General features: G+C 36.7%; 1 protein-coding gene across 2 annotated transcripts in view; it reads right to left on the bottom strand.

Annotated features, from left to right (window-relative positions):
• Positions 1 to 15,185, bottom strand: part of LOC124594969 (probable multidrug resistance-associated protein lethal(2)03659) — a 294,614-nt gene that overhangs the window by 126,403 nt on the left and 153,026 nt on the right. For both annotated transcript variants that reach the window (XM_047133490.1, XM_047133489.1), the window contains exons 4-5: positions 10,696 to 10,900; positions 8,250 to 8,475 (exon numbers count right to left, since the gene is read on the bottom strand). In XM_047133490.1, coding sequence (XP_046989446.1) covers positions 8,250 to 8,475; positions 10,696 to 10,900 — 431 coding nt within the window. The remainder of the gene's footprint in view (positions 1 to 8,249; positions 8,476 to 10,695; positions 10,901 to 15,185) is intronic.

Raw genomic sequence — 15,185 nt, 5'->3', positions numbered from 1 at the left:
TTTATCTGATAAGTTTTAAAACATTTCAAGTAAAACAGATGTTATTAGAATTCTACACTTTTACTCTTCATGTCTACATTTTGCATCTCTGTCACTAGAGGGCTCCAAATTGCAGTGTGTAACTTATCTATTTCTCTGTGTGAGAAACAGCATGCTGTAATCAAGTTCCAAATTAAATGAGATCATCCACACATAGAGCACCTTCTCGTGTAGCATGAGAATGCCAGACCACATAAAAGCACTGCAACATCAGCAACAATCTGATGCCTTGGGCTCGCTGTTATCAGTCATCCTTCATACAGTCCCGACTCGATCCCATCTGATTTATATCCATTTAGAAAACTTGAAGAACATCTTTGAGGACACCACTTTGATAGTGTAAAGATGTAGAATGTCAATAACGTTTTTTTCATTTAAAAAAACTTTTACAGTTTTCTCATACAAAATTCGGTGGCATTATTTTTCAGTATGCACTCGTATTTTAGCTGATTTATTTATTTATTTATTCTTTGCCCATGGACTCCAGCTGAAAATCCAGCTGAGAGTATTGGGTGTGTCATACAATAGCCTATTAACATCAAATTTGATTTCATTATATATAAATGAAACAAATAATTAAACAGAAATAGTCCATAATCACACAAAGGTTTTACATGTTTCACATTATATGTACACACAAATCCAAACAACATACAGAAATGATAATTTTTAAAGGTACATTTCAGTAATGATATATTTCAACACCATCTTAGTATTCACTCAAACTGTATATACATTTCTCTGTGAGATATAGTTTCAAATGATTTTTAAAGCATTTTAGACCTGTTTCTTTTTTAATGATTTTGGGGAGTTTATTAAAAAACCTTTTGCCTGCTTCTTCTGGGGCAGTCATAGACAGTTTTAGATTTCTGTTTATCATGTAGTAATTTTCATTTCCTCTTGTACCGTGTTTGTGTACATCTTTATTTAGGAGGTGTTTCTCACTTAACCTTACCGCCATTATGCTTTGGTATATGTACAGTGAATATACTGTCATAATATTATAGTGTACAAAAGCTTGCCTACAGGTCTCTCTTGGTGGTATTTTTGCAATGCATCTCACTGCCCTTTTCTGAATTGTGAATATTCTTTTTAGGTAGCCAGCTTGTGCATTTCCCCATATATGAACTGAAGAAGACAAAAGTGGGAAGACAAGTCCATAATACATTGATCTGAGGACTTTATAATCCACAGTCTTAGCTGTTATATGCATGATGAAGATCTGTTTGTTTATCTTTTTACACAGTGCATCTATGTGCTCCCCCCAAGCCAAATGTTTGTCTATTATAGTACCTAGAAAATTTGCGCTGGTTAATTCTTTAATAGTCTTTCCATTTATATTAACATTTGTATTATAATTTTCACTATGCTTGGTCTGAAATACTACATTCATTGTTTTAGACTGATTCATAAACAGGTTGTTTTGTGTTAAATATTTATTTGCATTTTCAATAGTCAGGAGTGCTTCCTTCTCAAGCTCCTCCTTTGTGTCAGCTGTGCAAATGATTGTTGTGTCATCAGCATACATTATAAGTTTCTGATTTATGTTGCTAGGAAAGTCATTTACGTAGAGTATAAATAGTATTGGCCCAAGCGCAGACCCTTGTGGCACACCGTGTTTAACTGTTTGTAATTCTGATCTGTAGTTTGTTATATTTCCCCCACTAGTATGTCTGATTTCTGTGCATTGTTTCCTATTTGTAATGTATGATTTAAGTATGTCATAGCATTTTCCTCTAATTCCATACTGATATAATTTCATCATTAATTTTGAGTGGTTCACACAATCCAATGCCTTAGATAGGTCCATGAAAATCCCACAAGTCTTTTGTTGCCTGTCAAGTAAATTAAGAATGTGCTCAATTATATCTGTTGATCCTGATTTTGTTGACTTCCCTTCTCTGAAACCATGTTGTGATGAAAGCAGTATACTGTACTTTGTTGTAAAACTTACAGTTCTATTCTTCATTATCATTTCATAGATTTTAGCAAATGTTGAGATCAATGATATTGGCCTGTAATTTCCTAATTCATCCCTGTTCCCTTTCTTAAATATTGGCTTCACTTTACTTACTTTCAGTGAATCTGGAAATATACCTTCTTCTATCGCAGCATTCAGCATGTGTGTCAATGGTTTTAATACACATTCCCTGCATTCCTTTATGAGATGTGATGTGACACCATCCAAGCCAGATGAATGTTTAATTTTAAGTTTTTTTTATTATGTTTGACACTTCTGCATCTGTTGTAGATATGAAAACCATAGTATGATTTGTATGTGGGGGGTTTAACAATTTACTTACTGCATTTGTTTTATTTTGACTTATTAATTCGTCTGCTGCAGTAATATAATATCTGTTAAAAGTACTGGCTACTTCTAGAGGGTTTGCGTTGCTTTTCCCACTCATCAGTGGGCAGATGTCCTCTGCCCGATTTGTTACTTTTCCTCTCTCTCCATTAATGAACGACCATAAACCTGTTGAGTAGTTCTTTCCCTTATCTATAGACATCCTGATGAATGATGCTTTAGTTTCTCTGATAAAACTACAGTACTCTTTCTTTTTTATTTTATACAGTGTGTTGTAGGCCTCAGTATTTTTTTGTTTGGAGAGGTCATAATACACTCTGGCATGGATTACTTCTCCAGTCACCCAGCTTTTCTTTTTTTGTTGCTGTTTGACAAGCCTTTTACTAACAGGACATGTAACATCATAATAATAATTGAATAAAGAATAAAACTGGTTCCATTTGGTGTTTGCATCTTTAGCTGCATATATTGTTTCCCAGTTTTCTGCCTCTAACATCTTTTTTAGCAGATTTATGTTATTTGGGTAGTTCTGTCTTCTCATCTCCCACATCTTCTGCACTGAATCACTAGTCTTTATATTTATGTCTATCATGATTGCAAAATGGTCTGCTAATGTGGAGTTTATTACCTGTGTGTCACAATAGCATGTAGGAATATTTGTTATTACATGATCAATAATAGTTTCACTATGCTTTGTTACTCTGGTTGGTTTATCTATTTTTATTTTTAGATTGTATATGCACAATAAGTCCTGTAGGGTCTTAGTATGTAATTTTTTTTTTTGTAAAATTAATAGGTTAAGTGAACTGACGAAGTCTATTGCATGTAACAATGCTGAATGACTAATAAAGAATCTGAATCTGAATATTGTCTGTATTTTTACTCGTGTCTATGTTCAGATCTCCTATAATGATCAAATAAGCATATGTTTTTGAGAGGTGTTGGATTATATCTTCCAGCTGTTCAAAGAAGGTTTTAATTATACCATTTGGTGATTGATAAAAACCTAATACACAACATAAATTCCCAGCAATTTTAGTTTCCAGTGCTGTAGCTTCAAAGCTCAATACTATAGCATATTTTGTTATATTTATGGCTTTAGTTGATTTATAGTTAGAAAAAATGGCAACCCCACCACCTTTATAGGAAGTTCTGCAAAAACTGGCTACTTTCACATAATTCTTCAAGTTGTACATTCCTATGTGATTTTCTTTTAGTCCATGTTCTGTAACTACTAGAATGTTTGGCCTATACTCCTGTAATATTACCTCTAGTTCCTCTGTTTTATTGTTTATGCATTGAACATTTTGGTGAAGTATTCTAACAGTTGGCTTTAAATGTAATAGTTCCCCTTCCTGTAATATACTAAGCACTTCACTTGCTCCCTTTGTTTCTGGTACTATGCAGTGATTTTTTTCAGTTTGTGTCATTAAACCTGGATTGTGTCTTTGTCCGGTGTTTATATTCCTCTCACTATTGTCACACTGGTATTTAAGATGGACAGTTTTACTTACATCTTTTTCCATGTTCTCTTTCTGCTTACTCGGTACCATAAAAAATCCTCACTTAGTGTAGCAGGTCTCCTAGTTCTCAGGCATCTGTCTTGATTGGAAGCTGCTTCTGCTGTTGATCTCCCAGGCCTCAGGTAACTCTACTGTGTGGTTGCTGTTGCTGGTGGCTCCTGTGCTTCCCGACTTGGTGACTGCCCTTCTTTGTTAGCTGCTGCGGCTAATGACCTTTGTATGTTTTCCTCACATGCATTTTCATTGCCTTGAGGTAGTGTTATGGGGTCTGCTGTTCTGGACGCTGTTGTTGATGACGGCAGCTCTGCTGATGATTGTGGTGATTCTGCTGCTATTGGTTTATCTGACACTGCTGCTGAGAATATCTGAGCCTTTGCTGCTGCTACTGGTGTTTGTTGTAGCTCTACTGCAGATAATGATGGTTCCACTGTTACAGACAACTCTTTTTTTGGCGGAATTGGGATTGGAGACACTTCCATTACAGATGACTCATTAATAAATTTAAGTATTTCGGCACTAATAACCTTTTTCCCTTTTACGTTCATGTGGAGACCATGTCTTGTGAAGTGCTCTCTGTGAACACTGTTTATCTCTACGAAAGTCGTATTCTGGAAACCTCTACATATTTTCTCAAATAGCCTGTTTGCTGTAACAATCTCGATGTTTACACACGAGTTTTCCATCAGATCGTGTCTCCTGGGGATACTAACAATGTAGAAATGCACTCGAGGCATCCTTTTGATTGTTTCCTTTAGGATTCTCATTACACGCAAAGTTTCATTACAGTAAACATCATTTGCGCCTCCTATTAAGATGCAGCTGTTACCCGTCGTTAATATGTTGTCACTGTTTTTCAGAATTTCGCGTAATGGCGCGCCTGGTTTGATGATGCCTGTTGCATTAAGGTCTGGGTGATTTCTTCTCATAATTTCCGTAACTCCTCTCCCATGGCTATCTGCAAAAATATATGTCTGTTGCTTGTATCCTTGCTTATGCATAACGTGGTTGTTTACTTTTTTTCTTTACGAATATTTACCTTGTGTTTTTCCCCGTTTAATCCACTTGTATATTTTTGTGTGGATAGTTTGTTCATATTTTTATCCATAGATGCACTATTAATACTTTCTTTTCTTGCGTTTAATTCACTTGTGTCTTTTTGAGTGATCAGTTCGTTCATATTTCTAGTTACAGTCGTACTGTTTACACTTTGTACATTTGGTTGTGCAGACCTACGAATTTTATGGCTAGCATTAATGAGATCTTGTTGCCTTGACGATTCAGACAGTTCCCGTATGGTTAGTACCAAATTTTCCATTGTTTTTATATATTTTTTTTTATAATGTCAAGTTCTTTTTGAAGTTCGTCATGCACGCTGTCTTCTATTCCCGCATAGCACTTTTCACTCGCGATCTCGCGGCCGTTACACTCTATGTCACATTTACACTGTATATGTAAATCTTCTTGAGCATAGCAGTGTGTATGGCACCATTTATGTTTAAACACGCATATTCTAATTCCATTTAGCACTGTTTCGTCACAAACAATACACTTGATTGAAATTAAGTCCTCAAAAACTGCAGAGCGGTTTAAAGTTACGTGTACACTTGCCGCCATATTGAAACTCTAGTTTCCCTGATCTTTAGTGCCTGCTTCTGGTTTTGTTCAAGTAATGGCAATTTGTTTGACATAGGTGTAGAGGTCTACTGTTGGCGTCTAATGATGGAACACTGATATTTTAAGACTGATCAAATTTAAATTAATGACACAATACAGTGCAGCCATATGAGAAGGAACTTGTTAATACATGAAACAGTTTGATGCTGCAACTCAGATTACACTTCTGATGGAGATAGATAATACCTTTATTATATTTTGAAAAGACTTCACCAGTGAGTAAAATTCCTCACTTTTCACAGAACTCCAAACCTATAACTGCAGTCTTTTCAAACAACAAAATGTAAGAAGTTGGCAACATTCATGTTTTAAGACTGCAGGGAGATCTTGAATTGAATCAAAAGTACCACACACAAAAAATATATGAAGTATGTTAGTTCAACTACTTTTGGCAGTATGCTTAATTATAGCTGTATGTTATTTGAAAATGAAATGAATTAGTTTATTACGCGTATTTACATTTATTAATGAGCTACAGAATTAGTTTTTGGAAAACTGTTCTTACAGAGATATATTTTTTAGAAAACAGAAGCATATTTTTAAAGACTATTAGTTCTAGAATACCTTGCATAGTCCTCTTTGAAAAACAATATTTTTGCACTTGTGTCACAATAAACTGTGTGTATTCACTGATGTCCTTCATCATTGCCAAGCCTCACATTTCTCACAAACAACAGTGCAGTGTGCAGTGTATGTGTCTAACACTAGCATCAAAAACAATCACTGTACAGAAAAGAGCCATACACAATGGCATATATGTGCATGTCAACCTGCTGTCGCACATAAAATGTCTTGTGGATAATATAGTTGCATTTTAAAAGTGAATTACAGAATTTCCCATTGGGAAATTCCTTATTTGCTTATGAGTTTTCTCACACAGATGCTTTAAATTAACATAAGCTATAACATAAGTAATATTCCCTCTATTTTAATATGAAGTTTCATAAAGTAATTGGATAGGTAAAAAAATCTACTCATCAAATGGTGGCAGGAGAACACACATAAAAAGGTATTTAAATCTGCAAGCTTTCAGAGCCAGTGACTCCTTCATCTGGCAGAATGGTTGAAGGGGAAGGAAGAGGACTGGTGAGGTTTAGGGAATGGGAAGTGTTCCGAAATGTCACCCAGAACCCTGAGTCAGGGGGAACTTACCAGACAGAATTATAAGGAAAGAATGATTGTTCAGATGTAAAAACATGAGTCCCCCACAATCAATATTTCCCTCTCATTCCATTCCATCCAGTAAGTTTCCCTTGATCTGAGGTTCTTGGTGATTTTTCCGAACTCTCCCCATTTCCTAAACCTCACCAGTCCTTTTCCTTCACTCCTCTTCCTTCCCCTTCAACCCTTCTGCTAGATGAAGGAGTCACTGGCTCTGAAAGCTTGCAGATTTAAATACCTTTTTATGTGTGTTCTCCTGCCACCGTTTGATGAGTAGATTTTTTACCTATCCAATTACTTTATGAAACTTCATATTAAAATAGAGGGAATATTACTTATGTTATAGCTTATGTTAATTTAAAGCGTCTGTGTGAGAAAACTCATAAGTAAATAAGGAATTGCCCAATGGGAAATTCTGTAATTCACTTTTAAAATGCAACTATATTACCCACAAGACATTTTATGTGCGACAGCAGGTTGACATGCACATATATGCCATTGTGTATGGCTCTTTTCTGTACAGTGATTGTTTTTGATGCTAGTGTTAGACACATACACTGCATACTGCACTGTTGTTTGTGAGAAATGTGAGGCTTGGCAATGATGAAGGACATCAGTGAATACACACAGTTTATTGTGACACAAGTGCAAAAATATTGTTTTTCAAAGAGGACTATGCAAGGTATTCTAGAACTAATAGACTGAAAGCTTGCAGATTTAAATACTTTTGTATATGTATTCTCCTGCTGCCACTTCATGAGTAGATTTTTTATCCATTCAATTGCATCATCCTTTCAAAATTTTCATAAAAGATAGATTGATACCATAAAAATGACATGTTAAGCTGCAGACAGGCACAATGCAAAGACTAGTACACACTAGATTCCAGACAAAGCCTTCTTCAGGAAGGAAAAGAAAGAAAGAGAGGGAAAGAGAAACTCACAACATTCATACAAGTGAGCACATCTCAGAAGCACATGGCCCTACCTCCAGCCACTCTGGCCAGGCTGCAACAGAAACATGTTAAACGGAAGCAACAATCTGGAGTGGGAACTCAAGGGAGAGGGACAGCAGGGTACGGGTGGTTGAAGAGGAATTGGTGCTGCCTGGTGGAGCATGCGGTGTCTAAGAGTTGGCTGGACAGGACTGACAGGTGTAGCATTGAGAGGCTGCTGGGGAGGGAGAGGAGGGGAAAAATGGGGAGCAGAAAGGAAAACTCCCGTCTGCACAATGCAGAAAAGCTGGTGATGAAGGGGAGGATCCAGATGGTGAAGGGTGTGACAGTAAAATAGCATTTTTCAGAAAAATGTTCACTTAAGTACAGAAGTATACAAATATCTAGAGTCTCATTTAACATTTCAGAAAGTAGTCTCATGGTACAAAATGTGGAAGTGGCATCTTTGTGTCTTTTAGGATGGCATCAGAAGTTTATTGTTAAATGTAAGTCATCATACATAAAGTAGGAGACTGATTACATATTGTTCCATGGCTAAAATATGAACAACAGCATCTAAGGAAGATCTACCAGAAAAAGTAACACTTACTCTGAACAGGCATCGTCTGAAGAAAAATTCCAGCAACTCCTATAATAGCTGCCCATCCAACTGCTTTCCATATGAAATATGTTGCCACAACTGTCTCTAATGGAGTTATCCAGAAGTAGTGAAGGAAAAATGTTACAAAATCAAACCGATTAACATCATTTGAAAGAAGATTTATCATCTTTCCTGTGGCTGTTTGTCCTGCCGTTGCTTTACTCAAACGAATTGTCTGTAAAATATTATAAATATGAGCAATATGTTTTAACCAGATAGAAAGTCTTAAGGAACAGTAAGGTAACAATGTTAAAGTAATAATACATGAAAGAACACTAAGAAATTATTTCAGTCAATTTCTCTGTATAAATCAGTCAGTATTTTCCTAAAAAAAATTAAATAACATTTACAATACACAATTTCATAAGGCTGTGTTTTCACCAACACTGAATGTAACTTGAATACATTACTTACAACTATGTCAAAGAGGAACGTTAAGGATATTTGTTTATATTATCACCTAATTCGGGTCATCTGGTGAGATATGCATATAGTATGTAGATTCTGTTTTGTAACACGGCAGTGTCTGACAATGCTGCCATGTAACCAAATAGGATCTCATCTTTGGTTGTACATTTTGTAATGTAACAGTGTTAGATGTTGTACAGGAGTATGCAATACATGGTTTTTGGTGTACCACTGGATGTATGGTATTGTGTATTATGTTATTGTATCTTTAAAACTGTATGTGTTTCTTTCTTATTTATTATTCATTATCTAACACTACTGGGAATAACTAAATGACCTCTGAGTATTAATGTTTGCTACACTATTTTATTAACAAGATAGTAAAGCTGTATCATTTGGGATACTGCTGTACATCTCCAATCTAGTAAAAAAATAATTTCAATTGCAGTAAAATAATAACTCATGTATGTAACATGATAATATAGAAAAATTATCAAATAGAAAGCCTTAAACATATACTGTGTAAAGTGAGACCAATTATTAAAACTGTAAAATAATCCATAATTAATGCAGTAATCTATACTATAGTTTATAAGAGATCTCGTTAGATCAAATAATGTGAGCTAAATATTGAACCCTGCAATTTAACAACAATTTGCATATTTCAAAAAGGAATTGTTTAAAGTTAATACTTAATAAGATTTTGCACAAAAAGAGAAATGGTTTGAGAATGTAACCAGTGTCAAACATTAATTCAATATTGTAAAACTTTTTGTAACATTTATGTTTCTGCAAATATGCAATTTTCATCAGAACTTTAAAAAAGTAGGAATACTAATAACAAATTTGTAATAATTAGGATCTGGATTTTAATAACAAGTCAGATTTTCCTCCTAAGCTTGAGCATGGGTTTTGCAACATTTTATGTGTGATCTAGGTATTGTAATGTAGAAAAATGTATTTTTTATGCATATTAAGTCTTACTTACACCTTTTTTGTAATAGGACATATTTAGGCCAACTTTTGGCATAACAGGTCATAGAAGTGCTTATATTTGTCACATCTTTAAGAGCACTGGTGTTGCCAGACAGTGGTCATGTGTATGAGAGATGTCTTAGCATGAATGTGTGTGTGACTCTCTCTCTCTCTCTCTCTCTCTCTCTCTCTCTCTCTCTCTCTCTCTCTATATATATATATATATATATATATATATATATATATATATATATATATATATATATATATAAAAAATAGAGGGAAACATTCCACGTGGGAAAAATATATCTAAAAACACAGATGATGTGACTTACCGAACTAAAGTGCTGGCAGGTCGATAGACACACAAACATACACACGAAATTCAAGCTTTCGCAACAAACTGTTGCCTCATCAGGAAAGAGGGAAGGAGAGGGAAAGACAAAAGGATGTGGGTTTTAAGGGAGAGGGTAAGGAGTCATTCCAATCCTGGGAGCGGAAAGACTTACCTTAGGGGAAAAAAAGGACAGGTATACACTCGCACACACATACATATCCATCCGCACATACACAGACAGACACAAGCAGACATATGATATGTTAGATTCCTCGATAATTTGTTAAGCACATGATTTACAAGTGACACTAATGTCAAACAAATTAAAGAAATGCATTGTTCAGAAATTATTCACCAGACCTTCTAAAAAGGGCTAGAGAGTGAGGCTACCACTTCGACATCTGTTGCATACATAAGGCTTGGATTAAATGCATCAGTTTAAAAACTTCAAACTGCCTGATATTGTGGTAAGATGAAGAACTTATATTCAGTGCTAGTGAAGATATAACCTTATGAAATTATTCAATAATTGGGCACCATTTTTTTCTTTTAATGACTATGTCTGCTTATAAATACACTCCAGCAGAATAAAGTAAGAGATCAAGAGAACCAGAGGGAGGAATTGGGAATAGGAGGGAGATGTAGAGAAGAGAGTGCATAGCGAAACAAACTCACCTTCCTGTAGATAAGTGAACAAATAGCTACACGGATACGCATCCCTATTTGCTGTGCAATGAAGCCACTGTGATGACTCATGAAGAGACACAGAAACAATATGACGATTAGCCCTCCTCCATACCAGAGAGCTGCCTCCTCCGTGACTGTTGTATCAGGTGTGAAATACTGCAAGAGGAGACCTAGAAGTATTGGCCTGGAAGTGCTGTGTAAACAGTACAATTTGATTTCAGTACAGCAGGAGCTACATTTTTGCAAAATACAAGCAAGTGAAACAAGGAGCAACTTCTTACAATTTTGAGAGAAAATGTGTTACTTGTCAAATGAACATTAAATGACAATAATCAATTAAAGCTAAGATCTACACTAACATACAATGAATATCACCATTATTTCTGTCATACAAAATTTCACCAGCCCCTATAACACACACACTAAATCATTTGATTCAGAATAGGAGTATTTACTTACCAGGCACTGAGACATACAAATATATACAACCTCTTTTACATCCGTACCATGCAAACTACTGTAAAGTGCATTGCAGTGGGTGCTTCTGATTGTACCACATATTAGGGTTTTTCTTGTTCTATTTTCTTATAGGGTATGGTTAGAAAGACTGCTTGAAAGCCTCTGTACATGCTGCCGTTAGTATAATTTTGTCTTCACAGTCCACAAGGGAGCCTTCACAGTATCTATGGAAGTAAAACTTCGGGGAGGCAGCAGAGCCATAGTAAATTCCTAGATTCTTCAGTTAACAAAAGTTTTTGAAACTTGCAGAACGATTTCCAGTTCATGACAGCAACCAGTATGTATGATGTAAAGAAACAAACAGACCACATTGCAGTGTTAACATTTTTTATTATTTCCCAATGACGTGTTTCACCTTTATTTAGGCACCTTCAGAGTGGCTGATATTTGATAGTGATGGGTACATGGCGTATTGTGCATAAAATATTCCAGCAGGTAAATAAATGCCCCTTGTCATGACATTAAAAATACCCAACAGTGTCCTTATTATGGCAAGTGGTACACTCTAATGCAAACCAAACAGGATCAGGCTTACAGTAAATCTTAACATCATAAACATGCCGGAGGTGTAGTGCGTATTCTTGCTGCATGCATCACACTGCATGATGTGTGACGCCAGAATATGCATTACACATCCAGCAGGTGTATGATGTAAAGATTTTCTGTAGGCTTTATCCCATTTGGTTTGCATTGGATGATCACTAACTATCTCAGTGTGCGACTAGATGTCTCTGCCTTGCAATAAGGCTGGTGATTTTATGCAAAAGACACTGGGACTTCAAAATAAAATTAATAAAATGGTGGTTTCAGGCAGAAATCTTTGGTGCTTAAAGGGTTAACTCAACTACAGTAATCACATGATTTTCAACTGCTGAATGTTGTGTTATTATATGCATACATGAAGACTTCCTCAAGCATAATCTAAATTAGGACTGCAATTAGATGTGTCAGAGGAAACATCATGTTACCCATTCCAGCATTCAGTTGCAGCTTAGTATCCTCAACAATAGTGTGGCATCCAAAAGCAAACTTTTCAAATGATTCATCCTCGTGCAATTCAAACTTGTTCCAGTGTTCACTCAGTGAGATAGTGCAGTAACTAATTAAGACTATAGACTTATGGGAGTGACACAATCGCTAATTGATATCTGACAAGTGCAATGTGTCTTTGTTGCTTCCTGTTTTCCATAACTCATTAATGTCTACACACTTGAATTTTTGTAGCTGTGTAATTATCACACCACTAGTCCATGTATGCATTTTATCTACAGTTTATAATGTCCAAATCTAATTTGAGACTGGGAGAAGAAATTGTGTTCTTGTGGATAGATTTTCTGCCACAATTTTCACAGATACTTACAGTCATGGCTACCATACCTAATGCCCAGATCCTGTACTTCAACTACTGGATTCTGTGACACATATTGATCCAACTAGGAATATCATGGTAACAACTCCATTTGTTGTGCCACCAGATACAGTGTGCAACCACAGAACAATGCTTTGCACAGCCATACAGTAGTGTCAAGTGACAGTAATCCCAGCGTGAATATGCTCCTGGTCCTTTCTCCCATGCTGACACCACTTTTGAAAGCAACAGACTTCTGCCTGTCAGCTCTAACAGTCATTCCAAATTATGTTTGCAAATGTGGGCCCCTCCATTTGCACCAAATCAATCATAAATATGTTTTTCAATCATGGAGAACATTTTCAGCCAGCAGCACATCTGAGACAATTTTGAAGAGATCACTTTAGCGATCAGTGACCTCGGTCAACGAGCCATTTCTTCTCAGATCAAAGGTACGTGCAAATCCTGTATGAGAGGCTAGGTGACAAGAAACCTCTGGAGTTCAGGTGACATTTCATGGAGTAATTGATACTATTTGGGACATTTTGCTACTACATATTACAACAACTCTCAACTCAGATACAGCTAATGTTAATTGCCCTCAAATGACAGCTATTATGGAAGTTGCGCCAAATTGCCAACAGAGCACACACATAGCTTGGCTTGCACAACACAGTGGCCACCATGACAACTCCTGTTCCTACCAAAGACTGCCGACCCACTCTGGATGAGTCTGATGCATCATTGTTTTGCTGTGATGCTGCCTTCACCTGACAACCTTTGAGGATACCCAAGTACTTCTGAACTCTCAGAGCCAACACTGAGAAGCTGGTTAAGCAGATAGAAACATTGCAGCTACAGACTGCGGCTGCAAAAAGCACACGTATACACCATGCCATTCCGCACCATGCAGTTACAAGCTAATTTGGGTGGTTATTTGCTGGTTTCAGAGATGTTGTGGCTATAAAACTAAAAAGTGCACGAAACCGTGTTCGCACCCAGACACCATAATGTGATCTGTTTTAGGTGGAGCACAGAATGACATTGATCTACAACCCCTACCACAAAGTACCCATTGATGTTGTATGATACACAACCGTCATAATACTGCTCACTGAGCTGACAGCTGCAGTATGACAACATTGTCACATCCAGCATGACACTCCACTACATCACAGAAGCTCTTCATCACCATCCAGTTTTCTGGCTTAATGTTTTTAGTAACACAGGATTGCAGACCTGCATGCCGCTACCCATGTACTACCTGGAAGCCAAACAAACCAGTATGGTCCCCTTACCAGCAGTTAATTCCATAATATGCATTTATGGTCACAAGACTTTGGTGTTCGATGTTGGTCTCACCAATAGCTACAAGTGGACTTCCATGATAACTGATATTGCTCAACCTACTTTGGCCACTGGTTCCCTCATGAAGACCACTTTGACTGTACATTTACAGAATGTCCAACTGATACATTCCATCAATAGTTGCACTATTCCTAGTGTAAATGATTGTTCGAAGACACACACCACTCACAGGGGGACAACTTAAGTATTTCTATTTCAAACAATGATCGATGCTACTGGGAGCCCTAACATCACAACTTTGCACACAATCTTCGTAATATGGTTAACTATTATGAAAGTCGTGTCGAACTAACAAGTTACATAATTATGGAGAACAGTGTATTAGAAGCTACTCTGATGTAAATGGAATGGGAACTATAAACAGCTTGTAAAACATTATGGATGCTTAAGACAACTCACCAGTGCAACAAACAGTGTTTCTCACACAGCAGCAGTGTCACCACACACACACAACGGTGCATCACATTTGTACCACCTATGGTTGGTTCACTGGTTTCATGACACGTCCTTCAGATTGCACTCGAACAACTACATGAGACCAATGCCTCCATCAAGCACGTTAACCCCCCCCCCCCCCCCCTGGGCTTTTCCACCAACTTTTGATGGCACCACAATGACAACAGGGGAACCAAGATCTCGCACTACTACCCTGCTATCTCCTACCAGCTGTCCACACACAAGCTTACCTTACCTGGGGAGGGGGCAGTGTGAGAATGACCCAATTGGCTAATTGATATGTGACAAGTACAGTGTGTCTTTAACTTCTCATTTTCTTTGCTGCTTCCTTTTCTCTGTAGCTCATTAATGTCTACACATACGTATTTTTGTGGCTGAGCATAATAAGGTGTATTTATCATACCACTAGTCTGTGTATGCATTTTATATGTGGATGATGGTGTCTTAGGGTTCCCATGGTTTCCTTGCTCAATTTGACACGTATATGGAAAGAAATTGGAGCCTTGTTGGGGAAGAAATATTGATACTAGCCATTTGTTACTAAGGGAAACAACTGGAAATGTGAGTTAAAATTGACAGACTGATTTCTGACCTTCCTATGTTTCATTTATAAGATGTTCAGTGTACTGACTGCATTAACAAAGTTGATGATTATAAGAAGAGTTGGTGAAGCAGATTCCTGTTGCCAGCATACAATGAGAGCAAAAACTACCTATGTGTAATGTTCTGTGCTGTATAAAGCTTGAAGAGCAGACTCCTGTAGTTTATCTGTTCGCTTATGTTCACT

Source organism: Schistocerca americana, chromosome 2, assembly GCF_021461395.2.
Source record: "Schistocerca americana isolate TAMUIC-IGC-003095 chromosome 2, iqSchAmer2.1, whole genome shotgun sequence".
Classification (NCBI taxonomy): Eukaryota; Metazoa; Arthropoda; class Insecta; order Orthoptera; family Acrididae; genus Schistocerca; species Schistocerca americana.
The sequence above is the reverse complement of the archived record's forward strand: the minus strand, read 5'-3'. Positions and strand labels throughout refer to the sequence as shown.